We start from the raw sequence: 14,283 nt of genomic DNA, 5'->3' as shown, positions 1-14,283 counted from the left end.
CACAATCATGGGGAAGACTGCTGATCTGACATTTGTCCAGAAGACAATCATTGACACCCTTCACAAGGAGGATAAGCCACAAAAATGAATCGCCAAAGAAGCTGGCTGTTCACAGAGTTCTGTATCCAAGCATGTTAACAGAAAGTTGAGTGGAAGGAAAAAAGTGTGGAAGAAAAAGATGCACAACCAACGGAGAGAACCACAGACTTGAGAGGCTTGTCTAGAAGATCGATTCAAGAATTAGTGTGAACTTCACAAGGAATGGCCTGAGGCTGGGGTCAAGGCATCAAGAGCCACCACACACAGACGTGTCAGGGAATTTGGCTACAGTTGTTGTATTCCTGTTTTTTGAAAACCAATGTCTCTGCACCCGTTTACCAAGACATTTTAGAGCACTTCATGCTTCCTTCTGCTGACAAGCTTTTTGAAGATGCTGATTTCATTTTCCAGCAGGCACCTGCCCACTCTGCAAGAAGCACCAAAAGTTGGTTAAATTTCAATGTTGTTGGTGTGCTTGACTTGGCCAGCAAACTCACCAGACCTGAACCCATTGTCAAGAGGAAAATAAAAAAAACAAGAGGCCAAAAAAAGTGCAGATGAGCTGAAGGCCACTGTCAAAGAAACCTGGGCTTCCATAGCACCTTAGCAGTACCACACACTGATCACCTCCATGACACGCTGAATTGAGGCAGTAATTAAAGCAAACAGAGCCCCAACAAGTATTGAGTAGATATAAATGAACATACTTTCTAGAAGGCCAACAATTTTTTTGAGATACTGAAGTTTACTTTCTTGCTAAATGTGAGCCAAAATCATTACAATTAAAAAGAACAAAACACTTAAATAAATGTTGCCTAGCACAGGCAATCACATTGGGGCCCGAATTAAAGATTATTTTGGCAAATCATTTTTTTAATTTAATTACGTTAAATTAAATTTAATTAATGGTGAAAGCTGTTCTTCATAATTTCCTAGAACAATCCAACAGTAAATATTTTCAGGTTTATGGGGTCAGATTGTTGGTTTTTCAGAGTCTTGCTCCATGTTGAGGAAGGAATAAACGCACGTTCGGTAGTTATGGACTGATCACCCAAACTCACACACCTGACCTTAAATTCTATCAACGTAAAGTGTCCACAGTGCAGTGAAAACAAATTGCGACAGTTACTGTCAATTAGCGTTACATATAACAAAGGTGAGAAGGTGACATAAATCATTTTCCAACAGGAATAAGCAATAAATCATATCAGAATACACATGAGAGTGAGAGAACACATAGATGATCAGATCACAAATCAGTTAAACAATCAAGACCTAGACACTTAGACTGCCATCTAGTGGTGTCAGAAGAGTAAAACACTCTACAGGTGAAATTCAAGATGGCTGAGAAACCACCGGAAGGGTCAGATGTCCACTCCCTTCACAAACGTCGACCAGGTGAAAAATCCAATCAAATTTTAAGGCTGATTCTTGTTCAGATATGCACAAAAGTGTACTATGGCATGCAAATTTGACAGAAGTTTGTAAAAGTAACAACCTATGTATGGACTTAGTTTAGTTGAAAATGTTAATATGTAGCAAAAATGTGAGAATGAAAATGTAGTTTGGTAAGATTTTAGTGGAATACTTTACAACACTACAAACAGATAGTTATGTTTTATAAATAAATCTACATGGATTTTTCTTAGATTTTTCTCAGAGCAGATACTGGGGTCAATTTTTGGGGACAACTCAGAGGTGGAAGATTTGTCTGACATTGACGATCCCGTGCAGGATGTTGACTATCAACCCCACCACAGGAGCTGTGCAGCAGTGAGGAATTAAGGCAGTAGTGGGATTAGGACCCAATGCCACAGCCCACTGAGCACAACAAGGCCACACGTCCTTTTCTGGATCGTATTCTGAATTCTGCAGGTCTCAGTCTTGACCTGAATGTGTGTCTATTGATGAGCAGATAATCCCATTTACAGGAGCCTGTCCATGTCAACAATATCTGCCAACAAAGCCAAACCCAGTTGACATGAAGAACTTCATTTGTGCTACAGCAGATGGCATTGTGCTGGCCGTTGACATATATCAAGGTGCACATGCACTGCTTGAGCAGATCGATGAACCAGAGGGTCTGGGGTTGGGAAGCTTGGTCATCGATTGTCTGTCTCGTAGTGAAGTGGTATGACATTAAACCAGTATTTATGATGTCTATTGTTCATGCTACACAACCAGAAGACACCTGTCAGAAAAACAATACTTGACTAGCTCGTGGCCAAGTATTATCCGTGTTCACATATGTTAACACTGCTGTGTTCAGATTGGAATAAAGAGTTTTGCACTTTGTTACACTTTTATTACATAATGGTGAGTTTATTGTATCTATGGAAATTCAGACCCCATATGTGGACATATTTTTTCTCAAAAACTACATCATGTCAAAAGATGATGCTTAGTTTTTATACTTATCAGGTCCAAATAAGCCCAAATAGCAAAGAGAAATTAAAAATGCATACCAAACAAAAGGTCGGGTATATCAAAATATTTAACAATTAAGTCTCGAATTTTAATTCAATTCAAATTAGATTTGTTTTTGATTTATTATTCTGTGTTATTTCTACACTGTTTTATAACTTTGTTCACCATTACTTTACTCGATAAGCGCTTTATTTTGAAAACAACAAACCGGATATTGCGTGGAGTTCCTCAAACACGCAGAGAGAGTGAAGTACATTTACGTCGTCGTCGTCGTCGTCGTCATGGCTAGCAGGAAAAAGATGCACCTAAACCGGGATAATGGCGACAAATATTCTGTATTATTGCCGACTTACAACGAGCGAGAGAACCTTCCTCTGATAGTTTGGCTCCTCGTGAAATATTTGGGAGATAGGTCAGTTAGCTATCGGCTAATGCTAATGTTAGCTGTTGTTGCTACTAAAGCTGGGGTTAGTGGTGAGCTGTCACTTATGCCATATATCCTTTCCTAACCACTTATCCTTAACCTCCATGGACAAAAAACCTCGTTACAAGTATAAGTAAAGATGTAGAGGAGAATTAAGAATACATAAGAGCAATGTTTAAAAATAATAATAATAAAAAACTAATCTGAAATCATAATTTTGCCTGATAGTTAATGATCTGCTAACAGTTTCCTCAAGCGGTAAATGAGGCTAACCCTTGATATGATATACACCACATTTGAAGCTATGCAATTATTAAAAGGTACATTCAAAATAACAGACTTCCTGTTGGCTTTAGGTCATGGGTCCTTTTTTTTAGATCTCATCCTGACCTACGTGTGAGCCAAATTTCACGTGTGTATGTGAAACCAGCTCGGGGCTTTTTGATTCGAGGAGCTGTGGAGCCATGTTGCCATACACAATGTTGTTTATTTTTTTAATTGTGGGTTCTCATATGAATTTGGAAAGATATCGATCCACCCAAACCAGATTATGACCTGAAGTTTTGTTTGTTTGTGTGTGTGTGTTTACAGTGGACTTAACTATGAGATTATTATCATTGATGATGGAAGCCCAGATGGCACACTGGAGGTGGCACAGCAGCTGCAGAAAATATATGGAGAGGACAGAATAGTGAGTAATCATGTCCTTCTGTAAAACTGTGCACTTCATATACCCATGTAAAATCTATGTCAGAATAAATGAAGGATCCAGGGTGTCACATGTAGGGATGTCACAATTAGAGATTTTGGCGGTATGATTATTGTCAGAAGAATAATCATGATGTCACAATTATTGTGATTATTTTGCGTGAATAATTTTCACAGCAGTACTAATATATAAAATCACATAAACACATTCTTTAGTGGTTTTGACCTTTTAAAGGTTATTTATTGCTGCCTTTTAAACTCAAGACACTGCATATTAATTCTAATAAATAACTGCTAATTAATACTTTAACATACCATTAGTGCTTCAGTTTTTCAGTTTGTGTATTCTTTCAACTAACTTCTTTACAGTCTATGCTTTCAACATATATTTTGAAGGTAGATAATGGAAACATGGAATATAAATGTTTTGCCTTTGACATAAATAGCTGCTGCCTTTTGAAACATAAATAATACTCTATAATACACAACATCATAAAAATAGAAACATAGGACTCCGACATGTTTTCTTTTTAGGTGCTGGTTAATCACCGTGGTTCTCCCGTGCCACGCCATTTCGCTCTTGCAAAGATTGCAGCTAACACACTTTTTAGGTTCATGAATGGTAACATTCATGGTAACATTTTAGCACCGCTTATTCTCTCGACTATTCCCGCGCACACAAGGCTCGCTGTGAGCGTGCATCAACCGGCATGAAACAGTCGGCATCTGTAAACAGTTCCGCGCCTAGGAGCGACGTATTAATCACGCGACTCAACGAATCGATAATTAAATTCGTTGCCAACGCTTTTAGTAATTGATTTTTATCGATTTTATTGATTCATTGTTGCAGCCCTAGCTGGTATCAATGGTATCCCAAAACCGGAAGACCGCGAAGTTCCATTCTTGGCTCCACAGTGCAGCACAGAGTCCTACACAAACTTCCAGCCTCAGAGGATTTATATGTCCAGTGGGTACATGTTATTTATGACAGCAATGTGCCTGCTGGAGCCTGCAAATTATCACTTTTCCAAATGCTAACTGCTTAATTTTCGTTTTACTTTTACTATTTATTTATGTATTTATTTTTTAAGAGATACTGCTGACATGTTCATTAGGACACCAGGCAACTAGGTTAACTTGGAGAAATAGTGTATAATATAGGACCTTTAAGACTCAGCTGGTGTGTTTTTTTTATGCAAACTCTTATTTTGTCTGTGTTTTCAGCTTCTACGACCTAGAGCGAAAAAATTAGGCCTAGGTAAGTAAGTGTGAAACTGAAAGAAATGTGCACATTTGTTTTTTGTATCCATTGTCAATGACTGAAATCCTGTCTCCTTTTCCAAGGCACTGCCTACATCCACGGCATGAAGCATTCGAGTGGGAACTTCGTTATCATAATGGATGCAGATCTCTCCCATCATGTGAGTGGAACAGTGTGTACACAGCAGGTTCAGAGTTCACTCTCACTCTCTCTGTGTGTGTTTGTTTGCCTTCGCCTGGCATGGTAACAGGTGGTGGCAGCTGAAACTACCACTTGTTTCCATTAAAGTGATAGTTCAGGGATCTTTACTTGAGCAGAGAGTCAGCATCCTACTACACCTCCTGTGCCTACATCAAAGTCCATAGAAAAAATCATAATTTTACAGCACAACAGGAGTTGTTGATCATTGCTGCCGCCTCCGTCAGTTCAAATGTGTTGTTTTGTGACTTTGATGTTTGAATCCCTTTATTTGGATAAACCTAAGTGACACAAACTGACCAATTGAGGCAGCAGTGGACCAGCAGCTTTGATGTCTATGCAGCTACTTGGACTTTGGTGTGGGGAGAGACTGTTTCTAGTCACAAAAAAATTTTTTAATGGCAAAATGAAGCAACAAACATATTCTTCAAATATCGATTTTTATTATCAGACCCTTTCGTGATCTATTTTTCACTGGTGTCCCTGCTTGGTTCTTTTGGATTCTCAAAGGAGGGGGTGTACACACTAGAGTCAGTTGTATACCAGGATGCTAAGTACTTGTCTGCTTCTCTATTCGTCAGGAAGTGGTGATGGCTATGTCACAACTCAATGTCTCAAAAGTTGCTTGTAAGGCTGCGACGATGATTTTCAAAATCAATTCATCTTTTGATTAATTGATTAGTTGTTTGGTCCATTAAATGTCAGAAAATGTTGAAAAATGTTGAACCTCGAAATGATGATGTTCTCAAATGTTTTGTTTTGTCCACAAAACAAAATTAACCGATGTTTAATAATTTCTTTATGTGGCGTAAAGAAACCAGAACATTTTCACATTTAACAAGTTGAAAAATCAGAAAACCTATTTTAAATTAAGTTATAAATTAAAGGGTTTATAAAATGTATTTGTCGTTGACAAAACCATGAATTCTCATATTGGTCAAGCTGATCATTTTATACCTAATGACTTAAATCAGCTGTGACTGATTGTTTTAACAGGCTCCACATTTTTTGGCTTTGACGTGTATCTGATACATTTGATTTTAATTGTTCTTTGTGTGTTTGTTTTTGCTTGTTCTTACAGCCCAAATTTATCACAGAATTTATTGAGTAAGTGTTTCTTTATTTAACATTTTCTATCTCTTGATTTTGCATTGCCATTCTCCTTATTCAGACAATATCTTTTATTCAGTGTGCCATTTTAAAAAAATGACACATGAGACTGTTTTTTGTTTGTATGTTTGCCAGAAAGCAGAAGGAGGGTAACTATGACCTGGTGTCTGGTACTCGTTACAGAGGCAACGGAGGAGTATATGGATGGGATTTACGCAGAAAACTCATCAGGTGAAAACAACACACTGACCTAAGTTCACGTTATTGAACATTACACATAAAATTACATTACACACTAAATTTGGAATTATTGGTCAAAAAAAGGTAAAAAATATCCTGCCCGCTGTACCTTTTAAAGCGGACCTAGACCGGAAGTTCCAATTAACGCTGTTTTTTAGTGTGTATCTGCGTCATTACCTTGTATACGAAGCCCTGAATGTTCAAAACAAACAGTTCAGCCACTGCTGAGAACACTGTGTTTTATTGTAATCTCCAGCTCAGCGAGATCTCTGAAAAAACCCGGTCCGGTTACGTAAACATCGGTTCTCCTGAACAGCAGATGCTCCTGCTCTGGGTACATTCGGTTGCGTACATTGAACCGCAGAAGAAGAATAACGTCCGTTGTGGAGGTGTTTCACAAGCGACAGTGTCTTCTGACTCTGGGTCAGACTCCGGGTCAAAGTCGTAAAAGGGACTGCGGCGGGGAGTCGTGACGAAGCTATTTTTTGATAATGAGTAGCAGTGCATCCACCGCTCCAGAGGGGGGAGCTGCGCTTCTGAGAGGAGGTGTGCTGAATATGTCACTTCCGTGTATTGGCCAATCACAACACACTCTGTCTTCTGGGTGTGAGATTTATGTCTGAAATATCGCGGTTCAGCACAGCGTCAGAAAAGACGGATTTCTATCGGCTCGTTTACAGCAACTAGGAGGTTTCTGACCATAAAAACAAGTTAATGATGAAAAAAGCTAAGATGAATAAAACCAGATGTATATTTTGTAGGGCTGTAACGATATGCGTATCGAAATCGAAATCGCGATACTCAGAGCCACGAACCTCGTGGTGTGAGAAAACAGAATCCTTATTTTTATAAGGGGTGTCAAATTATCGCATTAATTGTGATTAATTAATTACAGTCATCATTAACGCGTTATGTTTTTTAATCGCGTTAATCTCTTCTTTACTGATGTCCCCGCTACCGGGGCAGCGTCAGACGCAGCGACCAGAGCGTCATAAAGCCATGTCTAACTTTAACAAACAGACATGCTGCATACCCACAGAAAGGTCAGAAACTCAGCTAAAAGCTCATATAAACCATTGGTTTATACCGATGGATCAAACCCGCAGGAGCGGAAAAAACCCGTTCCAGCGCACACATTGAAAAGCGGCACCTGAGTGTGCTTATGTAAACAGAATTCACAGATTCCAGCGGTACCATTTTTATCACTCTACGAACAAGATTCACGGATCCAGCCCCAAAATAAGAGCAAAACAACAACTGACTTTGAAGAAATACAAGCGGAAATGTCAACAGTATTATTTTGTTACAGAAAAGAGAGAAATCTTTGGTTGGTTATTTATTTATTTATTTATGTTCAAATCTGTTCACAGTGTTCCAAAATATTGTTATTAAATGTTACATTAAGTTGCTATATAAGTAAATGTTGTTTAAATAAAATGTTTTTTCAATTTTTTAAAAATCGTGGAATGTATTGAATCGTGGGTCAAAAATCGTGATACAAATCGAATCGTGAGTTTGTGTATCGTTACAGCCCCAATATTTTCGAAATATGTCTCTTATCTCTGTCTCCATGTCTCGCTCGCAGTCGTGGAGCCAACTTTCTGACTCAGGTGCTGCTGAGACCTGATGCTTCAGATCTCACAGGCAGCTTCAGGTAAAGTAGAGCAAGAACCGCTGTGAAATATCACTGGTGACTGAATCATACGTGTGTGTGTTGAGAAAAATCTCTCTCGCTCTCTCACTGCTGCTGCTGTTTTGTTTTGTTTTGTTCTATTCATGTTAGACTGTACAAGAAGAAGGTGCTGGAGAATCTGGTGGAGCGATGCGTTTCCAAAGGCTATGTCTTTCAGATGGAGATGATCGTTCGTGCCAGACAGCTCAACTACACAGTCGGAGAAGTGAGGACCCAAAATTGATTAATCAATCCTTAATAATTAATTAGTAATAATATTCTCTCGTTTCTTTGCCTTACACAACAAAGAAATTATTTAAACTGAATAATTTTTGAATTGTGGACAAAATAAGACATTCGAGAAGATCATCATTTCCAGATTTAAAAAAAAATTATCAACATTTTTTTCAAACTGTTTTGACATTTTATGATCCAAACGATTACTCGGATCATCAATGAAATAATGCGACAGATTCACTGATTTGTAAATAATCTTTAGTTGCAGTCCTTGCATGTTTTTTTTGACTGCCAGCCGCTCAAACATTTTCAATTGCACCATGCTCAGGGCTTCTTTGGTTCAGCACCGTGGACAGTGGTGAGAGAGAGCTGCTCCTCATTAGCAAGAAGCAGTTTGCTTATGCAAAGAAATGAATCGGTTTATGTTTAAACACAAAATAATTGTGTGAACTGAAAAGGAATGACAATCCTGCTTACTTGCGTGCGTGCGGGGGTCCTCTGTTATGATAGCGGAGCGGGGAGCCAGCAGCTGAATTTACAGCCGAGGTCAGTATTAGTGTGTGTATAGGCAAACAAACAACAACCACAACGACCGTTACTCATTGCGTTATCACAAAATTACAATATTGAAAGTTGAAAGCGTGTTTCGTTTGTAGTAGGCAGTGGCTATTACGTTTCTTGAAAATGTATTTCGTTTGTGGGATTATTGCAACACACGTATCTGTAAACACACTAACAGATAAACACACTAGTAAAGCTGTAACAAGTATCCTGTTGAACTGTTTAACACTCTCACCACTGTCCACGGTGCTGAACCAAAGAAGCCCTGAACATGGTGCAATTGAAAATGTTTGAGCAGCTGGCAGTCAAAAGAAAGTAGAGATCTTTCCAAAAAAATATGAAAAAAAAACAAATTTCATATTTTTTTCTGGAAACTCGAGATCTCGACTTTGAAACTTGGGATTAAAAAAAAAAAATTATAATTCTTCATTTTTTTCCCCTTGTTACTTCGGGGGCTCCATACAGACCTGCCAATATTGAAAAAAAAAATTTGAGTAGCAACTTACCAGGGATTTATAGTCAATTTTATTGTTCTTACATATGAGGCGGTGCAGTACATGCAGGCACCCTAAAAATTATCCCATTTTCGATTACCTTTTGGTTTGTCATTTTGGCTGATCACACATACACACCTATAATATTAAGTTAATGGTACCATCATTTTTGTCCAGGCCTGTTTCATGAGTTTTTTTTTTATAATTCTTGAGGCATGGTTGAAAAGCAATGTCTGACTTCCATTGGTTAAATCTTATAGAATTTATTGTTACTTTTGTCAGATTCAAGTTATTTCTGTGTTATTTCTGTGTTGTGAGTTTTTATTTCATTAACCGAAGGGTACCAACACTTGTCCTCGTGTGTAATTAATATGTATCTCTCACATGCTTACTAATCACTTCCCCACTCACTCCTATGTCAGATATTCAACATACAAATAGACAAGAAAACAAGAACTCATCAGATGTCATGTTTATTTACTGCAGACACGCACATACACATCATTATCAATATCATCCCTATATTTTTTTTTAATTAGTTTTTCGTGCTGCAGCACTGGAGTCCATGCACCATTTACCAGTTGTCGTTTAGCGTGCCTACAGTCGAACTGGAATGGTCTGTTTATAAAAGAAAAAGAGCAGCGCTACAAATACCCAAGCGTACTTGTGTACTGTGTATGTGTGCCTCTGTTAAAGTTTAGCGTTACAATCGGGAGTCATGTAAACATGGCGCCACGTGCATAATTTTCTGGTCCGTTGCCATGGAAACGCGTTAACGTTAACGCCGTATAGTGGCCAGCACTATATATTATAAATAGTTTTTTATGATTTTTTGTTATCATGTAATATTCGTGAAACATTAATACAAGCTTTGTGATTTTTTTAGCTCCTTAAATGTGAATATTGTCTGGTTTCATTAAAACTAGGTTCCGCTGATCAACATTTTAGCTATATTTTATGGACAAAAAATATTAGATTAATCGAGAAAATAATTGAGACATTGATTCTGAAACTAAACAGTACATTTCATAAAACACTGAAAAGACATCTCTAGCAGTGTTTCTTTGACAACCACTTTCACTTCAAGATGTAAATTGTGGCACTGAGGCCATCTCTCCCAAATTGAAAGTCTCTGTGAGTAGTGAAAGAGCATTTACATTTTTTTAAACATGGTTTAACTCAGTGGGGTCAGTGGAGAGATCCTGCCTCAGGTGGGGGAGTTTAAGTATCTTGGGGTCTTGTTCACGAGTGAGGGAAGGATGGAGCGTGAGATTGACAGGCGGATCGGTGCAGCGGCCGCAGTAATGCGGTCGTTGTATCGGTCCGTTGTGGTGAAGAAGGAGCTGATCCGAAAGGCAAAGCTCTCGATTTACCGGTCAATTTACGTTCCTACCCTCACCTATGGTCATGAACTTTGGGTTATGACCGAAAGAACAAGATCCCGGATACAAGCGGCTGAAATGAGTTTTCTCCGCAGGGTGGCAGAGCGCTCCCTTAGAGATAGGGTGAGGAGCTCTGTCACCCGGGAGGAGCTCGGAGTAGAGCCGCTGCTCCTCCACATCGAGAGGAGCCAGCTGAGGTGGCTCGGGCATCTGTATCGGATGCCCCCTGGACGCCTCCCTCGGGAGGTGTTCCGGGCATGTCCCACCGGGAGGAGACCCAGAGGAAGACCCAGGACACGCTGGAGTGACTACGTCACCCGGCTGGCCTGGGAACGCCTTCGGGTCCCCCTGGAAGAGCTGGAGGAAGTGTCCTGCGAGAGGGAGGTCTGGGCGTCCCTTCTCAGACTGCTGCCCCCGCGACCCGGCCCCGGATAAGCGGTAGAAAATGGATGGATGGATGGATGGATGGATGGTTTAACTCAAAACTCTCGTCCATGTAGGCTACTGCACTTATAAACGCTAGTATTGACGGGCTGAAATGAAGTATGTCAAAGCAGCTTCGCTGTAATTAACTGATTACTGCCGTAAAGTACACATTAATGTAAGTGAACAAGCCTTCGCTAAGCTAGCTTCTTCCATGATTTCCCGACTGATAGACGTACGTCACAAACGTATTATGTACTTGCATCATAGTCTGATGGTTAATTAATTAATGAATGAGCATGTGATTAAAATCTATGATTCTTCTCTGCGGTACGTGATGATACAGCGACTCCGGGTTGTCGCTGTTTAAGGTGTTCGTGCATCGCCGTAGTGCTACCATGGAATGACAGTTGCGCTTCACAGAGATTGCATTTAGCGTGTTTCGCTGGTTTATTTTCAGTGAAATGTTCCCGAACTTTGGGTCGGAGTTTTCGCCATAATTTGTGCGTTGTTCTTCTTCTCTGCTTCCTTGCGGGGTGTAAACAGCGAGCAATACTGCCCCCAACACTTCCTGTAGCTAGTTCTGGATAGCACGAGTGTGTGTTTGTTTACACTGCAGTTGCAGATGAGGTAATGGACTACGTCGACTAATCGTTTCAGCCCTAGTGTGAACAAGGTTTTAGTCTGCAGTGAACATGGCAATCAGAGATGGCAGACTTCACTACATTCACGCAACAAGCCTCTGGCACCCTCTGCTGCTCATATTGGCAAGTGCAAGTGTGGAAACACAAACAGACGGACACCAAAAACAATTCTTCAAGCCCACTCTGGGGCGAAGTAATAAGTGGTTTTTAGCTCTCAGGGACACAAGAGCTGCTGCTCTACTGTTGCCTCTTTTGTTGCTCTACTCTTTTGTCAAAGTTTTTGACACTTGGTTTAATCTTACTGAGGGATTTGAAACAGCACTAGTCACAAAATGACACATTTGAACTTACTTACTTGATGGAGGTAGTGGATCAACAACTTATGTGTATCATGTTGTAAAATCGCTGATTTTCTCTATGGACTGGAGTTGGAGTGTGTGTATGTTTCACACGGCAACACAAACTTACTCATAAATAAAGTGGTTGAGTGTGTGTTAGTACGATATATACTTATAATATATGTCTCTTTTTTTTTCTTTTTCACGTTCCCTCGTTGGCAGAGCGATCCTCAATGTCTCTTTGTCTGTACTTCAAACAACACTCCAAACTATCATTTTAACCTCAATAATTGGATCCATTGTCGCTTTTACAGGCTTTAGCATGTGAACTGAAAAACAATTTTCTTCTCCTTCATCTCCCTCTCAGGTGCCCATTTCATTTGTGGATCGAGTTTATGGAGAGTCCAAACTGGGAGGGAATGAGATCTTGTCATTTGTGAAAGGATTGATCACACTCTTTGCCACGACATGATCAGTGATGTAATCAATCTTCCTCTTAACCTTCAACTCACTCTTTTTGTATGTGCTGTACAGTAGTCAAATAAGAATTGTGATGATGGGAAAAAGCTTGACAGATGGTGTTTTTCCACTACCCTACCACTACAGTTCCAGTGCGGTGAGTTTTGCTTTTCCATTATGCCATGTTTTCACCAGCTCGCCTCGACACGGCACGGTGCGTTTCCACTCATGATAGTACCTGGTACCAAGTACCTTTTTATTACCTGCTCTGATGCGGTTTCAAGCGAGCTGAGACGATACTATGCGTGACATCGCCAGACTGCCGGCCACTGATCGGTCACAGAAAGAGATGTCCCACGCAAGAATCAATCCGAACAATGCCGAACTGTAGATTAGTTAAAGGGTCTTAACAATCCTAAAAATGTGGGTTAATCTCCAACAATTACCAGAGGAATGTCTAAAATCTCAATATTTAACAGAGGAGTCTGGTGTATTTAGAAACAGCACTGCTGTCACAGCAAGCAGTGAATTAGAGCTTTGCGTCCGAATACTTGTCATTATGGTAGCCCTCAGTCATAGACAATATTCACCAGCGTGTCACAGGTTTGTGATATCAGCTTCTCAGTACCATAATTCCTAAACTGTTGAATAACCTCCAGAAATCGAAACTTATCTTAGAAATTCTACAGCCATAAAATCAAAATAAATCAAGCCGGTGATGGTCATGATGGTCATAATAAGGTTAATTAACTGAGTCTAACAATTGTGTGTTTGTGTCGCGTATAACACAAAGTGATGACAGTTCAATGCAGCCATGCTGTGATTACTCCACCCATGTTGAGGAGTTACTATAATAATGGAAAACAATACCAAACCATGTGGAGTCGAGCCGTGCTGGAACTGGGTAATGGAAAAGCATCAACAGAACACGATGACAGAAGACAGAATATATCATGTTTCCCATTCCCATCATAATGAATCATGTGAAGCGTTTCCCGCCACAACTGTCATCATTTGTATGCAATTAAAAAGTCTTGTTTGTTATGTTGACTGCGTGTCTGTCTTTTGTCTCCAATCGTGCTCTCGTCCAAACCTTAAGTGGCAGCTGTCAGCCGACACCATCACAGAAAATCTATAGATTTGATCATGGTGAGAGCCGAGACAGGATGTGACGGTCAGGGCGATCATGATCATAATGTCTGTCAAACTGCTGTAAAGAAAAACTCAACCACAAGTCTGGGCTCAGTAGAGGCTTGCACCAAAGTTAAAGCTAGGTAAGATTGCTCGACACATAAGCGAGTGTTGTTGTTTTTCACCACAGATTATTTACAATACTTGCATTTTAGAACACATGTATGCAACCCAATGCAAAATCTTCATATTTATCCCCGTAGAGGGCAGAATTGCACCTCTCCGAGTACAGCCTGTCGGAATTACTTATTAACAAATTATGCATTTTTGTTCTCTAAAATGTATTCATGTATAAAATATTGAGTTCTCATAGTTCTCACCACAAATTGTAATAGACCCTAACCCTTTTTATAGATAAACACATTAAAACTTAATGCATTTTCTTTGAAAAAAATAAAAAGTTTCAACTTTATTTTCGGGTTTTCAAAGTGTTTTGTACCAAAAGGCACACAACAGAAACAATATACGTAGAACA

The 14,283-nt window shown here is 39.6% G+C and overlaps 1 protein-coding gene across 1 annotated transcript; it reads left to right on the top strand.

Moving 5' to 3' along the window:
* Positions 1-2,747: 2,747 nt before the first annotated feature.
* dpm1 (dolichyl-phosphate mannosyltransferase subunit 1, catalytic) lies at positions 2,748-13,635 on the top strand (the record flags this gene model as incomplete). The annotated part of the gene is made up of 9 exons (XM_083894794.1): positions 2,748-2,878; positions 3,482-3,581; positions 4,823-4,856; positions 4,943-5,019; positions 6,139-6,164; positions 6,303-6,398; positions 7,993-8,061; positions 8,191-8,305; positions 12,526-13,635. The coding sequence occupies 9 exons, from the start codon at positions 2,748-2,750 to the stop codon at positions 12,628-12,630; spliced, it is 753 nt and encodes a 250-aa protein (XP_083750920.1). The 3' UTR covers positions 12,631-13,635.
* Between the last annotated feature and the right edge of the window lie 648 nt (positions 13,636-14,283).

The sequence above is a fragment of the Microchirus variegatus genome, assembly GCF_963457635.1.
Source record: "Microchirus variegatus genome assembly, chromosome: 9".
NCBI lineage: Eukaryota > Metazoa > Chordata > Actinopteri > Pleuronectiformes > Soleidae > Microchirus > Microchirus variegatus.
This window is presented reverse-complemented; position numbering and strand designations above follow the sequence as displayed.